Below are 19,734 nucleotides of genomic sequence, written 5' to 3' on the forward strand. Positions count from 1 at the left end.
TTTTGCTCCCACCAGCCTATGCTCTCCTAAGAGCTGTAGGGGTTTCTATGAGTCAGTCAGCAAGAGAAACAACTGCAAGAGCTTTTAAGCCTAAAAGGCTGCATCACAGCTCAAAAACAGCCTTTAGTATTCCTGCTTGAGGTAAGGCTTGACTACCTGCCCATTTAGACTATAAACTCTTTGGAGATGAGTACTGTTAGCGATTGTACTCTGAAACCGGCTACACAAAAGTCTGCACCAAGGGAAGACCAGTGCCAATAGTTTAGGACCACCGAGTCCTGGCTAAACAAACTTCGCTTCTTTCTTCCCCCTGCTTTTTGTGGCGCTGAGAAAACGTGCTCACATGACGCAGTCAGCGCTCTAAGCGACCAAAGCCGCGCTTACAAAGGAGCATTTTAAACGGCCGGCCGTTGTCTGAGAGTGCATTAATGCATCTATTGCCCTGGAGACAGAGAAAGGGCAGCCTGTGGAGACAGAATGAGCCTTCTATAAGACAGAGCCTGAGCATATCCCCATTGACATGGTCCAAGGGACTGGATTATGTCAGAGGAAAAAAAAAAATAGTAAAACAAGACAATCTGAAAGACAGGGTATGCAATTTAAACCAGATCAACAAGACTTTGGACCCAATTTGTAAACATATTGGACCCATTACTGCTTTAGCATCATTAAATGACTTTCCTAAGACTGACTCATGACTATTAAAGCACTTAAGGATTCAGTGATTCTTTTTATAAATAAAACTTTGAAGTCAAATCCATAAAATTGGTTTAGGCTAAAATTAGAAAGGCGCTAATAAAATGCACTGTGAATATAAGTGTTTCAGAAAGCCAGCTGCATCTTGGGCTTAATCAAAAAAGTGTGGCCAGCAGGTCAAGGGAGGTAATTCTCCCCCTCTATTCTGCTCTCATGAGGACCCCACCTGGCATACTGCGTCCAGCCCCGGAACCCCATTAGAAGAATGTGGACCAGCTGCAGAGAGTCCAGAGGACGCCACAAAGATGATCAGAGGGCTGGAGCACCTCTCCTATGAGGACAGGCTGAGAGAGTTTGGGCCGCTCAGCCTGGAGAAGAGGAGGCTCCAGGGAGACCTTATAGCGGCCTTCCAGTGCCTAAAAGGGGCATACAGGAAAGATCGGGATAGACTGTTCAGCAGGGCCTCTTGTGATAGGACAAGGGGCAATGGTTTAAAACAGAAGTAGATTCAGACTGGACATAAGGAATAATTTTTTTACAAGATTGGTGGAACACTGGAACAGGTTGCCCAGAGAGGTGGTGGATGCCCCATCCCTGGAAACGTTCAAGGCCAGGTTGGACGGGACTCTGAGCAACCTGATCTGGTTGGAGATGTCCCTGCTCCTTGCAGGGGGTTGGACTGGATGGCCTTTAAAGGTCCCTTCCAACCCAAACCATGCTATGATTCCCTAAACAGATACCACCCGAAACAGACTTCATTCTCCTGCACAGTGGCACACTCACCCCAAATGCGCCAGTGCAAAAAACCACAGAAGGACAACAGGGAAGGTGACAAACCGAGTACGAGCGTTGGTTTGCCACCTATGCAGTGTGCAAGGAGACAGTGTCAGGCTGGGATCACCGGCCTCCAAGCACTGATGCTGCACAGGGCTGCAGGGCACACCAGGTGCGAGGCAGTGGGAAGGCACAGCCTGGTACTCTGGCAGTGACAGCCAGCAGCGATGGCTGCAGCACGGTGGCAGCACTGTGATCCTTCCGTTGCTCTGCTGCTGTCCCCAGGCTGACTGTAGCGTGCAAAATAAACAAAAAGCACATGAGATGAGAAGGGAGTTAAGAATATCTTTTGCTTCCACCAACGTGAGATGCTGCCAGTATGGATTTCTTCTTTCTCCCTAGACAAGCCGCTTGGCAGCCGCATCCTCTGGCAGGCCCAAATCAGAGGCCTCCCCCTCCTTTCATCTGCCACTGGGACAAAATGCAGAAGTGATACGGCTCAGCTCTTAGCAACCAAGCTAACTGGTGCAGCACTGAAAAGACCACCGGCAGCTGAACCGTTCACTACACTCCTAAGTTTGTAAACACAAGCAATGCTGGGGACAGCGGGACATTTTCCAAAAACAGCTCTAGCACAGACTAAAGCAGGGAGAGTCTATTCAACCCTATTTCATCACACCAGGGTCGGCTATGGGCTTTGTTATTTACCCTGCTCATCCCAAACACAAACGTCCTCTCCACCAAGACAGAAACACGTGGCAGTCCTTAGGGAACAGGGCAAAACAGGGCAGGGTCTGAGGGAGGTTTGCTCTTGCTGCGTTCCCCGTGGTTTTACACTAGCACTGGGGCACACGGGACAAAGGAGTTACACTGGTGCAGCAAGGACAGTGGTATACCCTCTAGGACAGAAAGGATTGAGGTTTTTCTCCAGAGAAACACTCCCCAGCCTTGAGTAACACAGGTCAGTAAGGTGAGAAGCACTGTAATACTTGCTATCAGCACACACGTAGCTCACAAACTCGCTCGCGGCCTGGCCTTCCCTGGTTTGTTCCCCTGGTGTTAGGAAACCCAGTGAGTAAGAGCGGCAGGAGCAAGCCAGGCTGGGGAAGGCAGCCATGCCCAAAAGGGATGCGTGGGTATTGGGGCGCAGGAAATCCAGCACTCACCTCTGAGGAGTCGGCATACCGAGCAACACGTGCACACTGAAAGAGGAGCTGAGTGTTAGGAACTCATCAGGCTGAGCTACTGTCTCTCAGAAAACACTTGGCATCATTTTGAGGTGGGCTTCAAGGCTCTCGTGTGCATAGAGAGATCTATTCTGTTCTCAGATCACTAAACAGAAATAACTCCTGACGAGAGGGCCCTGGGAGCCCAGATAAGCAATGGGTAACCCAGTGCAAAAGGCTGTATGATAATAAACACAGGGTGCAATACTGGGACTTGCATTGCTACATGCTTGCGTTTTTTTTTCAGTAGATTTAGACTTCTACAAGCACTGGTGCAACCATCCACGTAGCTTCTGAAGGAAAACTATCCACAGATCCCTGATCTTCCTAAATCAGGAACGTGCTCAGGAGTGCTGCAGCAATTATATTTTGGTGGAATTGCCATATGAACGAAAGCATCCAAGAGAGTGGCACTGCACCCTTCAGTGCAAATGCGGGTGATTCACAGTTGTTCAAAACAGCGTGACCTTTACAGCTTCATCTTGTGGATAGCTTGCACTCCAGGAAACAGCCTAGAAATAATTTCCAGTTTGAGCTTTCCAATTTAACCCTCACAGTGGCATCAATGACTCCAGATAAAAACAGCTTTTGAAGAGGGAAAAAAAAAAAAAAGGTTTGAGCTCTGTGTAATTTCTTTGGTGACGATTATCCTGCACTGTAGACACTAGAATTCTCCCATAGTTTCACAGTCACTTTAAACCAGCATAAACCAGTGCTGCTTCTGAAAGCAGATGTCCCATCGCCCCTCATACTCTGGCCTCTACCTTCCTTGTCCCATTGATGTCTGTGCTGCTGCTCTCTACTGGCTTGAGGATCTGACCCAGGTCAAGAGCAACCTGGAAGCAAGGAACAGCATTTAACTTGAACCAGTTCCCTGACTGGGGTCAGCATATAGAAATAAGATTTAAACACGTCCATGGGGCAGAAGCAAGCAGCTGGGTCATACCCTTTTAATGGGAGTGCTGGCTCACAGTGGCTGGGTGCTGCCATGAAACTATGGCCTTCAGATAAAAGAGATGAGTCTCAACCAACATCAAGAGATCTGTTGTGGATTTAGCTTCTGATTTTACACAGAAGGTATCTGATCACAGTTTTACGACGGTTTATTCTCTGAGAGCTCACATACGGGTACATACAGGTTGTTCTCACACTTCTTTCTGGAGTTTTTCTGGCTGGTGAGGATTCAACTGTCCAGACATAGCCTGAATGCTGATATTCCCCCACCTTTGTTCTGTCCTGCAAAGCCTCCAGCGCTCTGCAGAAAACAAAGCCAAAACCAAAACAAAAAAACAGGCTTGACTCTCTCCCGCACAGAGGAGCAGAGAGTATCAGAAAGCACACTGCCCATTTCTGCTTCAAAATCATTCCAGCTGGGAATGACCTCTGCCTGGGGTAAGCTTAAGCAGAAAGGGCACTTGGTCTGGGCAATACAGAGGGTGGCTGCGTAATATGGGATCCTCTGGCCCAGATAGTGTCAGCTCTGGACGCTAACTGTCCCGCGATGCAACGCAAATCTCCTGCCGCCGAGGTACGTGCCACGGCTCACCCAAAAGCAAGGCTGGCCTCCAGTGCCCAGCCAACACTGGAGGTTTCCGCTGACATCAGCAGCCGTGAGACAGGTTTGCATCAGCTATGGGATTGAGCTCTGTGACACAGAGGCCAATATCCCACTCCTTAAGTCACATCTGTCGCTCACCAGCCATCGCAAGGGAACAAGTTTTATCTGCACTGTCCAGGATGCTTTTAGGGAAACACTGTCAGGTTAAGAAGTGCAAAAGCCTCCCACTCAGGTCTGTATGTGGATTGTTACTGGACATTTTCCAGAACAATAGGATTGCCTTGAAAAATATTTGGGAATGGTGTTCTGGAGCTTCTAGTTTTCTATAACGATGAGTAGCCACAGGACATTTACAGTCCCCAAAGGGAAGGGGCAGTTCTGCCTGTGGAAGAAGGCATGGAAGCTAAAATATCACAGGCTATCACCACAGGGTGCCAAGGCACTAAATGAAGGAACGCTGAACTAAGAGCAAAGTGAAAGATCACATAAAGAGGACAGGTGGTGGGCCTGCTGCATGGAGGAAGGGCAATCATCACGTTTCCTCAGTGTATGCTAAATGCAGGTGTGCACGTGCTTCACAGCAGCAGCGGTGATGCCTCACATAACGTGCTGTGTGCAGGGCCAGCAGCCACACACGAATCATGGCAAAAGAAGCCTTTGCCCCTTTGCACCGTCTGCGTGTGGCTTTTGACTGGGTGTGAGGAGGACGAGAATGCATCCCACAGAAATGGGATGTGAATACAGCTGGAGCCCACTATATGCTGAGCAGATGGCCACCCAGACGAGCGGGACTGCTCAGCGTATAGCAGGCACCATCGAAAGGCAGCAAAGGCAGCAAAAGGTAGAGGAAAACGAGGAGTAATTCCCCTTGTCTGAAAGGCAACTGTTGCATATTCTATTTCTTGGCCTTATAAGAGGCTCTTCAGCAGGCAAAAATAAACCTTTGCTGCGTCTGCATGTGGTCCTTACTAACTAAATGTCAAGCTCTTCACACAGTGCTTCGTGTCAAGAGGGAATTCAGAGAGTCATAAATCCCTCCAACCAGCACCAGTCACGTTATAAAAATAAAAACACTGGAAATGAAACAAGCTGAGGAGTTATTTAATATACCCTGAGTACAGTGTGGTCCTGCAGCCAGGTTTTGGCCAGAGCCAAAGCCCACTGACGTCAGGAGAGCCCTTCTACAGGGTTCAGTGGATTTGAAAGCATGCCTGGGAGATGTGAAACCCAAACCTGAATCACTCCTGGTGCTCACAGGGGGAGTTGGGGGGGCGGTTCATACCAACAGATCTGAGTTTCAGCAGTCTGATCTGTGCAGGGAAGACAATAGACCTCTCTCCAGCCCACAACTTTCCAAATCATTTTCTTTCAGATATTGTATCTGCTCTTAAACACAGTCACATAACCAGGCCAGGTTGGACAGGGCTCTGAGCAACCTGATCTGGTCGGGGATGTCCCTGCTCCTTGCAGGGGGGTTGGCCTAGATGACCTTTGAGGGTCCCTTCCAACCCTAACCATTCTATGGTTCTATAACAGGATTGGAATGGAGGAACACAAGAGTTCCACATGAGACTGGGCTGTGTTTCCATTGCTCAGGGAACGGGATGCATCTAAATTCCTGTAACCTTGACCTAAAGAGCCAACTCTTGTCTTTGCCTTACTGGGAGGGTGTGCTTCCATGCACTACTTGTTCAGTAGCAAAGCTGGCTTGAGGAGCTTTTAGTTCCTGGCCACTTGATCTCACAATGTCTCCCAAGGTCTCCCAAAGCAGTTATTTTGAAGGCTCCCAGTAAGGCAGATCAGCAAATTGGTCTGAAGTAAAAATAATCCCTCAAAAATAGTAAAAGAAAGTACTTTTAATCTGAATCAAACACTAATTTAATGTAGGTCTCACAAGACCCCTTTAGCTGATTCAACCAACAAGAAAAAAATATGGGCATGTGAAAATAAAAGTGAATGCTCAAGCAATTAATAACAGTGGTGCCAGATCAGATGAGAGGTCTGGTCAGATCTGTCACTGGCAACAGCTGGCAGCAGCTGCGGAGGGCAGGGAGTAATAGGAGGCTCAGCAACAGCAGTATTTCCCCAGGACGCGTTCCCACCATCCACTGATTCGCAGCTCGGGGACCTCCACAGCCTGAGACCAAGACCAGCAGGGCAGCTCGCCACATGCCAGCAGGTTTTGCTGTGAAAAGCTGGCAGCGTGAGAAAATAACTCCTGGTTTTTCCAGGGTGGTTTTGCTGCCTTACGAGCACAGCTATGCCATTTTCAGGATTTCTTCTTGAGTCCACAGCTACTGTATAGCTTAAGTGGCCATAGCTAGGCTGTTCCATCACCTGAGGGTAGCACTTAACATCTCGCTACTGTAAGGCTACTGTTCTCTCTTTGACGTGGCTGTCTCTCCTGTTGGGAAAATTAAGAGCCTGTGCTAGATGAAAAATGCATTCTTCAGCCTTTGGGCATCCCTGACAGCAGTATGAGAGAAATAAAGGGGGCTATAAAAGCACTCCCATAGGCAATCTGTGGATGTGCTCCTCCATCAAAGACTGTGAGCCCCGTAGAACTGAGTGATGCTCACACACACTCCCAGGCGTGGCGATGTCAGTCCCAAAACGAAAAGGGTTACAACTGCGACACCACTGCCTGGCTTTTCCACCTGTAAGGTTGGCTGTGACCCAGCAATGCCCCCTTCCTCAGGGAAACCCCACGTGCAGCAGCACTCCTCACCATATCCACTCAAAATCAAACTTCAGGTTCCTGCCCCTGCTGCAGTTACTGATCAGTTGTAAATTCAGGCGGTGACTGTGAAAGCTGCACTTGCAGAGGACTGTAACAGGTTGGCGTAGTGGCAAGATAAAGCACTGTTACTACAAAGAGAGAAACCCAATCCATAGAAAGGACTTTTCTACTGACCAGATGCTTTACATGTTATAATCACTGAAATAAGGTGTACAGGAAAGCCACATAAGAAATATTCTAAAGGTATTGACCTTAAAATACACAAGCATCTTCTAGCGCGTATGGCTTTCAGGGCCTGGACACGGGAAGCACAATTTGTTCTATTTCACAGACACACTGAGGAACAAAGGAATGCTCCAGGTCATATCAGTATTTTGCAATAAAGTGGGGTGTGAATTCACATGTCCTGACTCACAGCCTTGCCTCCTAACCACCACACTGCTTCTGCAGACACAGGACTTGTTCCTTCAAGCCTTCACTGAAAGGCTCCATAAAGCAAGATTTCTACTCTGACCAAGGGTACAATGCTTGCGGCCCCAGCCAGGCCCTCTATTAATGTTCTTAAAGTTGTTTCGTGTATCCAAGCTACTGCTGTCAGGCTTTCTAACAGCTGGTTAGAAAAACCTTTTACAGGAAAGGTAAGCTCTTTGGCTGAGTCATCCTCACGTCAAACAGACAGGCTGGAGTGGTTTTTGCTGACTCGCTCTGACGTCAGACCGACTACGTCTCATTCTCTCTAAAGTAGGAATATAAAGAGAAGTCTAACATTTCTGTGAGACCGTGGGGACCGCTGACATGGACATTTGTGTTATCTGAGGGCTTTGGGACAGGAAAAAGAGCTGTGTCAGCTCTTCTGTAGTGACTGCTCATGCACATACTCATATATGTACATATACATACATGTATATATAGCATACTAACAGGCAGTAGCAAATTCTGTCTGCCCCTTGCTTATGTGCAACACTCCAACTAAACAAATACAGAAGGCGGAGTGATGGGACCATGTTTAGGCTTGGTGTGCCTCGAGCAGTGTCATCTCACCCCAAACACGGCCCTCAAGATGTGGTACAGCCTGGCTGACAGTTCACACTCTTCCATAAACACACATCAGTCTCTTGGGTGATCTATTTGCCCCTCTGAACATTCTGACTACACACATAATTGTGACCACACCAAACAGCGCAAGGACTGGAGAGACCAGGGCCACATCCTTCACTTAATGTGATTAAAAGCGAGAGGAAATCCGTGGCCGTAGCCTTCCACACAGCGTGATGCCACCGCCTGTGAGTGAAATCACCCTCTGGAGTGCTTCTTGGTATTGACTGCAGGTGGAGAAGGGGCCTGGAAGGAGGCTCCTGGATTAGGGACCACAGTGAAATCACTAAGTGACATGGGATAGACAGAGGTCTTGGAAGGTTTTGCAAATTTCTGTTGTTTTCATTAAAAGAAGAATTAAAACCAAAATCTCAAATTACTCGGATCCAAAAATTTGTGATAAACACCAGGCTCAGTTTGTAAACTTTATCAACAGTTCAGTTTCCTAGAGATTCATTTTGAGAGGTCCTTGTACAGTATTCCTACGAAACCAGATCAAAACCAAACACTTGTGTGTGTTAAGACAGGGGTTTGTGGCTGGGTGAGCAGAGTTCTCTGCCTTAAAAACAGAACTACAAAGGCTGCTCTACACAACACGGAATTAAGATAACTAAATTACACTTTATTTGTGCCATTTTGTTATTTTGGTCTAAATTATATGTGTTTTGGTGGGGTTTTTTGGATAAGAGTTTTATATTCTGTGCGTGAACCTTTTACCTTCAGACTGATTACTTCAAGAGAAGCATATACAAGACCTTACATAAACATCAGAATAACACCACTGTGCACCAACATTAGCTATTTCAGCTTACCTGTAAAGAGAGTTTATTTAACAGATGATGTCAAAAAAAAAAATACACAGAGAAGCCTGTGAGCTGTAGTTCTCAGAATTTTTAAAGGGCTTGACGGATACTCTTTAGGAAGGACAAGACAAGACATTTCTAATACATTCCAAAACTAAAAGCAAACTAGAAAGGGCAGCAATCTAAACAAGCTTGAAGCACAGTGAATGTTTGCACAGACCTCAACACACACAAGCTGAAACTGCTAAATTTCAAACTTGCCAGCATATGTTTCACAAGCTACCAAGTGCAATACACCTGCAACTTTCTGTGGCTCCTTGTCACAGCAGTCGAGTTGCACGATCTTTGGTGGTGTTTGGGAATCCCAGAAGCCATCTGGAACCCCCTGCTTGGGATAACCCTCCATGTCTCAATTTTTCAGAACTATACTTCAAAGCTATCTCAAATTAAATGTTCTGAATCTGGGCTCACAGAGATTTCTTTAACCAAGCTTAAAATATATTTTTATAACTAAATCCTTAGCAATGGATCTATTTCCACCATGATGTTTCTTCCCTTTGTTCTTTCAGAATTTGAAAACAAACCATTGCCCTTCAGAGGCCAACAGTGCTTACGCAGACATCCTTCATATCATAAACTGCTGTCAGATCTTGGTCTCTGCTTCTAGGAGCACTTTATACGCATTTTATTTCTCAATAGGCTTCATCAGTGACTAAGTTCTTAAACTACAACTGTCAAATGTTGCAACAGCTATTGTGCAGTTCAGAAGCAGCAAAAGTGGGCCTAGTTCAAACCAGATATGCATTAGAACTCATAATTATGTTTAGATGACATAAGACAGAAGGGCTGTTTCACCATATGGGGATTTTGATGATAATAATGACCCTTGCCCACTACTGTGCATTCCTGTTCCCCCTTTTTGCACTTCCATTAGCCCCTCTCACTAAAAACCCACCATGGTTTGCAGCCCCCAGGCTAGAGCCTAACTTTTCAGGTCGAGTTGCAAGGACTGATGCTGGCTCCCTTGCGCGATCAAGTCCCATCCTTGGCACCAGCCAGGAATAGCAACCATCAAACGATGATACTGTTTTCTCTCTTAAGTGCCAAGAGACTCAACAGCGTGTCTGTGTCCTGTGAATTCTGGTACGTGCTGCCTGCAATGTCTGTTTCTATATATCCCTGCCAATTGCATGACTTCATTCAACAGTGTGATATTCCAGACAACACAACACTGAAAATAACGCTGGCACTTACCTGAGCTGCCAGTGCCTTCCGATGCACTTCTGGATGTTTTTGGCTGGCTCTGTTTGCTACTTGTTCGTACAGTGACCGAAGGAGGAACAGTGCTGCTGCTGTCTCCGCGAATCGTCGAGAGATCCTGCATGCTAAAGCTCCTTAGTCTCTCAGACAGGGCCCCCTGTCCCTAGTTAAACAAGCAAGCAAATAACACACATAAAAGTTAGATTCCTCAGTGCATTTTGAGCCTATCTCCTCCCCAGCTCACTGAAATCCATCATGACAACAGGAAAACAAAAAATTGCATGGTCCAGTAACCTAAAGAAGACAAAAATGAGTTGTAAAAAGCATCATTTCCCTCTCTTTGCTCTTCCTTTTTTTTCCTATGCAAAAAGTCATCCAAACTTCTGACGAGCATCTCTGATTCTTCAGTGCAGTCATTTGAGCTCAGAGCAGCCCTGGCCACATCTAAAGGAGCAGGATGTTGTATCTTTCTAGTAGGTACTTTTCTTCGCTAAGCCATATAGGTGCTAGGCTTCAGAAACACAATTAAATAATCTGCCTCAAAATAACTCCCTTTTGAACTTCATCACCTATGATGACATTCACCCAGTCGTTCTCAAGTCACACAAAGAATTTCCAGTGCACAGAAAATTTGAAGTTTTAAAGTAAGAAAAAGCTATTGTTAAACACAAATATTCCAGTGCTTTTTTTTTCATGCAGCTTAAGGAAGAAATAAACTAACACAATAATTTTCTTTCTTTTTAGACTAGCTCTCAGTCAGGCAACAAACATACTCCTTGCTGAAAGGAATGTAGCTGCTCTTTGTAAAGGATGGGTTGGCTAAAAGACAACTTCCATTAAAACTACATCTAATCAAAAAGCTGCCTCTAAGTACACCTCTTTTTGAATTTGGTAACCCTCATGCTACATCACTGCCATAAAATACAATCAATACAGAACATATCCATCCTTCTCTGCTGGCGACGTTAAGCGACATTCAGAATATAAATAGCGTAACTGATAAAAAGTACATTTAGGTTTTAACATTTTGTTGAGGGGGGGAGGGTCTAAAAGAGACTTCATAGTACAATCTTGGAAAAAATACTGAAATAAAAACATAGAGCCTGATTCTAAAATTATTTCTGCTAGCGTAAATTAGGAAAAATTCAATGGATGCTTTGACTGAGGTGAAGTCACAAACACAGCAAACAATAGGAAATATTGTCCTGTTTAACAAAACCGGTAGATCAGTAGCCTCCCAACTTTTCAGCCCAAAGCTTTTCATACAATAAAAATCTTTTAAGTGTTCAAACTTCCTTCTCAACTCCATAGCATATCAACTCCGCCACAGGCAGGCTATACATCCTGGACTACAGCACTTTTCTGCATCAGCCAAAAGCAAACAGCACATAGTAAGAACTTCCCCAACGCTGTCCCGAAGCATCATCAGTAGGAATATGCATCATCTAGGGAAAATGAAACTGAACTGTCCTCTGTGGAGCAGAGTCACCTGGGGGAGCTGGCCAGGAAGCTACACTGGGATTTTTCTCTTTATTTTACTGAACCTTTGGTTTCTTAAGATGGCTCTGTGTATGCTGCATTTGGCAGCACTTTGCATTTACCTTTTCTGCAGATTTACAGAGAAGTTTCCACACACCCACCATATTCTTCCTGCAGACGGATTTTGCTCTTTCTCATTAATGTGTCCTGCTTTTAAAAGTATTTTAAACGGATGGGGCTTTTTTTTGCTTGTATACCAAGACATTTTATTTCACGATTTTATATGCTTGGCAGTGGAGTTCCTAGAGCTGATGGTTTGGTAAAATCTCACCTCTGCCACATCACTTTCCAACCTGTCACGGGAGCTGATGCCTGAATTTCAGCTACTCCTGCCAGTGGCTGAGCAACTCTTGAAACATGTTCTTACTCCAACACGAATCTCAAGTTATTCCTCTCAGGCCAGTCTAAGATAAATTTACTCTGCAGTCTATGGCTGCAACTGTCGCTGGACTGGCACACTGAATTTCCTTACATGGCTGGTTAGCTGAGTGTGATCTCAGATGCCCAGAGCTCAGTGCGGTGCAGTTCTGGATGGGTTTTGTAGCTTGCACTGAATTCCTGCACAGTCATCCTATTCTCAGGAACTGGTTTGAAGCTAACACAAGACATCCTACCCTGCAGTCTGACTACAACAGACAGATCCCTAGCGAGAGCAAGCTGAGAGCAATCAGAACACTAAATAATATTTTGTTGCCGCAGAATGACTGGAGCAGCAAAGCCAGAGGGTGAGCAATTGATGAGCTGCTGTAACTCGAGTGCTGTATTCCTCCCATACCACCAGCTCAAGTGTCAGCAGCTTTTAACCTCCTCCCAGCTGCTCTGCTCAGCCAGCACTAACCCAAATATCATTTCATTCCAGGGAGCAGCTTCTGTACGTGGACATGAGTCAGATTAGAGACAAGATTCATGTGTCAGATCAACCTGGCAGGGAAGATTACACCAACACACTCTTTTGCCTTGAAAATGAAGAAGATTTGTTAATATTCTTGCATTGCAACTTGTGATATAGCGGCATATGAAGATTGAAGGCCCCAGAGACAGCTTTGAAACAAGAGTCTGATATGTGCCTGTGGGTCCACGACATTAGCATATAATATGTACAGCCACAGCCTTAAACACACAGTTATGGCACCTGTGCTAAACAACTTCATCCAGGAAAAAAAAAAAAAAAAATTGTCTTTTCTTGATCTCTGCTTTAATTTCACCTGAGTTTGTAACAGCAAAAATAAAGGTTGCTCATCATGCAAACAGCAAAATATTACTGTTCCTACCATATCATGAAACAGTTTGCCCAAATCTCAGAAATGGCAGGGATAGCAAAGCCTCAGGCTGAGTGGGGACACTGAACACGTGTGAAAGTCTGTTGACTTCCATTTCTTCTCTTTCAAATCTTTGCACTTTCAGTCTTGGCAAGGATAGACTTGATTTAATCGCTCCTAGGGCACAACATAACACTCACAATTCTTTCCCAGTTGCCACATTTCTACCTGACCCCAAAGAGAAATATGACAGAAATTATGATTATAACAGAATCCGGATGATTTCAGAGTAAAACGGAAACTGTTGGTACCAACCTTCATTTCCCTGTCAGATAAGCAGCTGCCGTATATGAAATCACAGACATTTGAAAAGCTGCACTGTGAGGGTTTGCACTGCTGTAGTTATGTTTTAGCAATAAAGATTTTATCCAGCTGTAACACTTACTATTCCACAATAAGACTTATAATTTATTAACAAAAGAAAAAAAAAAAGTTAATAACTTTATTTCACAACAGAATAGATTTAGCACAGCACACATCTTGGGCCGTGTTTGGTTAAAACAATCACGTGGAGGATGAAGAGCAGCTGTTATGCTGTTACGGGGATTTTTGTTTACCATCTCGGTTGTGATCATGCAGATGCTCTTCCAACTGCTAGAGACATGGGAGGTGTCCTAGGAATTTCAGCACAGCACACCATGTGTCTGCACAGAGAGAAGATCCAGGTCCTGAAGCTATGTCTACGCTGCAGGCCAGAGGCACGTTTGCAGCATGTCCACATGGATCTGGGCTGATTTTATCCCAGAGAGTGTGACAGCAGTAATATCATGACAGTAGCTCTGGTAACAACATTTCACTGTGTCAACAGCAAAACAGCAAGATGGTATTATACAACCTTTTGAAAATGGGGACTGGAAGGGCTGTGGGAGTATGGATGACACCACCTCTCTGTTTCCTCTCATTGAACACCAACTGCTCTGTCAGCATGATTGTGCTGGCAGCGTGGGACTTGTATTTTGGGGACTTCATCTCCTGGTAGAGGACACAAGCATGAATTGGTGCTGGAACACTGAGCCTTACTCTCCCTAGGCATAAGACTGCCTGCCTAGACCCAACTTCTACCTCATCCTGCTTCTCCTAGGACACAGACTGTCCTCGTAGGCATGGCACTTCTGATCCAGTAGACAGTGATTTTCCTAGATGGTGAGGTTTTTGTGGCAACAAGTGGGAGCGTGTGTGTGTCTGTTCCCTGCTCACTGTAGTGTACCTGCTCCCAAATTCATCTGATCTTCTTGTCCCTAGAAAGTTCACCCCATAGGAGAAAGTACAGCAGAAGCTGAAAGAGAACCTCTTCAGGCTTCCTTCACCTCTTCCTCTCCCGGGACCAGCCTCACTTGGTCCATACATGGGACAGTTCTCTCTTTACATGGGCAGAGAGGGCTGGGGCAGGGCTCGGTGCTACTGAATAGGACAAAAGACAAATACTAAAAAGGACACTGTACATCACCCCCTAGTAACTGCTGTCACTTGGTAACAACCTTCTTTAGATTCATGACACTACCAACGGTATTAGGGCATCGCCCATCAAGACACAGACATTTAAGCTGCAGAAGCTCATCTGTGATTCTAAGGGAAGTTAAAGCTCCCATCCACATGGCATAGTAATTAATCTAAAATTAATTTATTTACCCCTCTACCTGCTTTGGTCAGAATTGCAACTGTAGTATAGGCATACCTTACTTCCCTGCACTTAATACATTCTCTCCTTATTTTTGCTCGGGCAAAACATCATCCAAACACTGAGCTTTCAAAGCCAGCTAACCTGCATGCTGCCTTCCTCTAAATGTTGCAGACATCGTCATCACCAGAAACGAACATCAACCTCTGTGAGCCCAGATCACAAACACTGATGCAGCCAATATTTGCTCGGAAGGATCAGGAATCTTGATCCTTTCCAAAACCTGAAGTCATTACTGTGTCAGGCACTCTAAAAGGCACTCCATCAGAAATAGCTGCAATTGTCTTCACTACTTTTCCTTTCTATAATTAATCTCTACATTCACATTTGAAGTAAAACTTTTTAGATGGAGATGGATTTAGAAGTCTGGAAAAACTAGGTTTACATCCAATGGAATTATTAATTTTAAATACTCCACATACGTAGGTAGTTTTACATAGGCTCTAGGTAAATAAAATTAGGCATATAATTTAAAAATCTGCAATTTATATAAAAGTCCCATTAAATATGATCCAAATATAAATAAATAAATAACAGTGTCTAGATTTTATCATACCTTCAGTCTGACAATCTGAAAGAATTCCGTGGACATTATTTAGGCTTCAAAACACCTCTAATACCTACAACCTCCATTTTGCAGCTGTGGAAACTACAACACAGCATGGTGAAGTGACACAAATCAGGAACGAAAAAAATGTCACGTCATAAAAGAGAAGCTTTTAATATGGTCAGTGTTAATACAGGATGGCACCTTCTGGCTTTTTGCAATCTAGGATCAGTAGTTAATGGACAGGCAAGGGAATGCTGACCACACTTCCAGCGCAATGCTAAACCTGTTAATGTTCTCTTCTCTTTCTGCTGCAATTTTGGTTAGCAGTTCTTCTCCACAGTAGCAGACATGTCTGCATGCATGTTACAGCCTCTGTCCTGCAGATATTCAGTACAAGGTGAGGTGCGTGTTCCTAGGTTGTCAGTTATTGCTACGGTGTCAGCAGGACTTCCTCCACCACACCTATCAGAAAACGCTTGCAGAGAAGCATCTTCATTCCTGAGCCAAGTCCTGGCCTCATGAGCTCCACTGCAATCCCAACCATCCTAAGGGGATCACAGCGGTGGGAGAGAGGCTCCCTTCATCCATTAGTGAGAAAACAACAGCAAACACCGCAGCTTGGCCAATGCAGTAGCAACAACTGGAGTTAGAAGGATTTTCCACATACAAAGCTCCCTGCCTGGCTGCTGGAGTCCCTCTGCCAGCAGAGGACTTGGAAGGCAGTTTGCTGATGAGATAAAAGACAGGCTTTTAAAGCTCAGCACGCAGGATCTACCCACTGGAAGCAGAGCAGACAGCATCTGGCCTCAGACCAATCTCAGCTGAACACAGTTCAAACTAGTCTAATGGGGAGGCAGACGTTAGTTAGGGTTAGTGTAAGCACTCAGCAGATTACCTGCCCTTTTTTCTGGTCCAAATACAAGTGTAAATGAAGTAGCTGAGAGACCTAGCAAGGGAAAAAAGAGAGCCATTGTGGCAACACACATACGAGCTTTGAGAATAAGATCTATTTGAAGCATAAGTAACTGAGGCGAGACACGAGCATGACACTGGGCACCATGTGCAGGGACTCACATACACAGAAAAAGCAGGGACACCCACCTGTGGACTACACCTTTGAACGTAGGTTCTCCCTTCCTCAGCTCTCCCAGAGAGATGGAGAAACCACTCCATAACCCCAGCTGACAGGGTGTTACCTAGCAAGTGTGTTTAAAGAGTAAAGTAAATTATAAACACAACGAGCTGCCACTCCACTCCTTGCACTTGATCGATGCTTCCCACTGGAGAAACCCCCAGTGTCCGGCCACCTCCGTAATCCAGACTTAAGATCATTAAGAACAGAGCGCATTTATGACTAATTTAGGCACAGGATTAGGTGAGGGACACGTGGCAGTCATTTTAGTCCTGAGAAGTAGGGTAACACTGGGGAATTACTCACGGCGATGAGTGGGAGTTTGCAGGCAGAAGCGTTATCACGTCTGGCTGCAGGCAGGCCCTGCTGAGAGCAAAACCATCAGTTTTATGCTCTGAGCACAGGCCTGAGTGAAGGAGGAAACTGCTGCTGCCACCATATGACCACAGATATCCTACAAGAAATATCCTTATGGCCAGGGCCTGCGTGCCTTAAACAACTACCCACTTTGGAGACGTTGGACAGCACTAAAGACTCAAAGGGAAACCAGCTGACGTTAATGTTGATGGTGGAAACTGAATTTCATCCACCCTTTTTGTTTGTGCAGTTCATTTCCTCTCCTGGGAACTGTTTGTTATTGTCTCTCCCAGCCCGATCTCCCTGCATAAATTTATTGTTTGGTTCTGCTGTCCTGTGCATTCACTGGCTATTGTCTGATTCTTGGAGACACCAACGAAAGAGTCAACGAGAGAGATAAACTCGAAGCAGCTACCTGGATTGTAGCTCAAACAGCGCTGGGGTTGTTGATTTCAGAAAAACAGATTCTCAAAGACATAAGAATTGAAGATGCATCACACCATGACAGGAACAGTTCACAGAATACTGTGATCAGTGGCACGCTACCGTATGATTTTAAAAAGCCATTTGTTGTTCCTTTTTATGGGTGTAACATAGCTCAGCCATGAGATCTTTGATTTTGGATCCCAAATGGAGATCCTTTAAAGGAAGCCACCTTCAAAAGCAGCATGCTCAGCGCTTCTGAGATAACACTAATGGGTCCTCAAAGGTTTCCCAGCCTACACATTCTAAATCATTCCTGACTTCTGCAACTCTTGGCCATGTCAGAGACCGGGGAACAGAGTGTGGCTGTTACAGATACGGTACTAAGCAGACTGGACAGAACTGTTTGCTGATACATTTGGTAAGCAAAGAAACAATTTCCTGTCAAGCAGTGGGATCTCATAGTTACAAAGAGGCTTTATCCAGCCTCTTAAAGGGAAGGGTGCTCCCCACTCCTTGCCTCCCTCCTTCCCAATTCAAGTAAAAGTGCAGTTCTCCACCGTCATGCTGCAAAAGGCAGCATCTCTCTCCCACACAAGTTTGGGCTTCAACCTCCCACAGTAAATAGGTCTCAATTCTCATGAAAAATTAGGGATCAACATGCTGACTTTCAAGCAGTCACACCGACTATGCCAGCCAGATACTAGAAATGAAGGAAAAGACGCAGTTTGAGTAGACAGGATAAAATCTAAATGATTGGCAGCGTTTCCCTTTCAGTGCACTGGCTTAAAGATCAGCAAACGCAATGGGAAACTTCCCAATAAATTTTTTGGGGCTAAGGAACCCTAAAGTCACCACTGTGACTCGCCAGGGGGTGGTGAGTCCAAAGGTAGAAATGGAAGCGACGATGCCGGACCAGACAGGTGGTTGTGAGCTGAAGCCGTTTGGAAAGTGCTGACACTGCACTCCTGTATGTTAAGGAGGTGGATGCACACCCTGAAACCCTCCCGCTTTCGTCTGCATGCCTGGTCCTTTTAACTGATAACCAGTGAGTGCTAGCTCTGGCAGCACCGCAAGCCATATTTCCCCACGCATGAAAGGCTCCTGGACTGTTTCTCAGACTTATTAGGCACAAACAGGCTTTTCATCGACACCAGTCATGCGTGCCTGCTCCCTCCACCTCATTTATCATCTCCTGCCAAGGCACTGCGCCCACTGCCAGCAGCGTACTGTGCCCCACTCCCCCTCCTGAAGGCAGGCCGTACCAAGGGGCACACAACGGGCCACAGCATCAGCTGCTGTGCAAACAGTCCCTGCCCTACACACAGTGGGGCAGAAGAAGGGCAGAGGAAGGTACATTACCAGAAACCTCTGGGTTACAATGATCAACAGATGAGAGATGTCTTCCACAGCTCTCCTTTGAAGAGCAGAGTTGAGGTGCAGCTTGGGGATGGTTAAGTGATTGAGAGCAGGATTTGTCCTGCGAGTGGGGAAAGACATTGGCCTTCTTGGCAGAACTGGTTTGTTCAGGGTGAGGAATAAGGATACATGCAAACAGGATCTGGGAAACCCAGGAGCTTCAAGGAGAGCATCAGAGAGCTGCAGGAGAGTGCAAAACTCATGATGGGAGGGTTGCAGAGACAGAGGAGGCAATGGCAGGGCTCTTGGGAAGAGAAACAGGGAGTAGAAGGGTTGGGGATTTGGGACATGGTAAGGCAGCAGGTGGTGAGAGGCTCAGGGTGACAGGCAGAGGATGAGAAAGTGCTGGGCACATGGTGACAGTGAGGGAGTACACACAAGTGTGCTGGAGGAGGCTGGTGCTGCCTCCGAGCCATTGGTACCTCTCCTCACTGCAGCCACACACATCCCAGCTGCTCACATTAGAAACCTGACTGGTGCCAACAAAAAACCCACTTACGGCCAAGGCCTCCATCTGACAGCTCCACTGCCTGGCCAAGGCCTTGCACCTGCCCCACTACCAGGGCCATAACGGCCTTGCTGCTGCTGCCCTTCTGCTGTGGCCCAAAAGCAGGTTCCTTTTTTTTGCTTCTCCTCTCCTCTCCTCCCCCAAGGTGAGCTGGAAAGAAGGTGGCAGTCAGTGCCCTGGGCCCTTCACAAGCAGGAATGGCCGAACTAGTTGGAACTGACTGAAAACACAAAAAGAGCAGCAGGATTTACTGTCCGGTCATCTAATCCTGCCACTTAGGACTGACCTCTTGAAGTCACAGTATGTGACAGAATGACCAAGCAACGAGGACAGGATTACAGAGCCCCAGATGAGATTATGCTCCTTGGTGGGGACACAAGCTGCTGAGGGCAGGGAAAAATCTGTGTTGAGCACCTAGCAGGGGTAATAAGACCAGATATCCAATGCTCTGCCTGCTTAGAGAGCATCAAAAATAGACGAGAGAGAGAGAGAGAGAGAGAGAAAGAGAAAACACCCAAGCGAGCAGGCTGGGAAGACTCAGGGTGCTTGGGACACTGACAGCTCCTCAGCCTGTAAAATGAACTGGCACAGGTTTGTGCCAATGTTAGCACAACTGTGGCTTCAAAACAAAACAGAGCAGGGGAAGGGAGCAGGAGG

General features: G+C 46.0%; 1 protein-coding gene across 4 annotated transcripts in view; it reads right to left on the reverse strand.

Annotated features, from left to right (window-relative positions):
* REEP1 (receptor accessory protein 1) overlaps positions 1–19,734 on the reverse strand; it is a 71,016-nt gene that overhangs the window by 12,991 nt on the left and 38,291 nt on the right. For 3 of the 4 annotated variants that reach the window (XM_086746166.1, XM_086746169.1, XM_086746168.1), the window contains exons 6-8: positions 16,134–16,184; positions 10,147–10,315; positions 2,637–2,672 (exon numbers count right to left, since the gene is read on the reverse strand). In XM_086746166.1, coding sequence (XP_086602292.1) covers positions 2,637–2,672; positions 10,147–10,315; positions 16,134–16,184 — 256 coding nt within the window. The remainder of the gene's footprint in view (positions 1–2,636; positions 2,673–10,146; positions 10,316–16,133; positions 16,185–19,734) is intronic. The other variant, XM_086746167.1, reaches the window with a different exon arrangement.

This window comes from Chlamydotis macqueenii, chromosome 4 (genome assembly GCF_036417535.1).
Source record: "Chlamydotis macqueenii isolate bChlMac1 chromosome 4, bChlMac1.mat, whole genome shotgun sequence".
Taxonomy (NCBI): Eukaryota; Metazoa; Chordata; class Aves; order Otidiformes; family Otididae; genus Chlamydotis; species Chlamydotis macqueenii.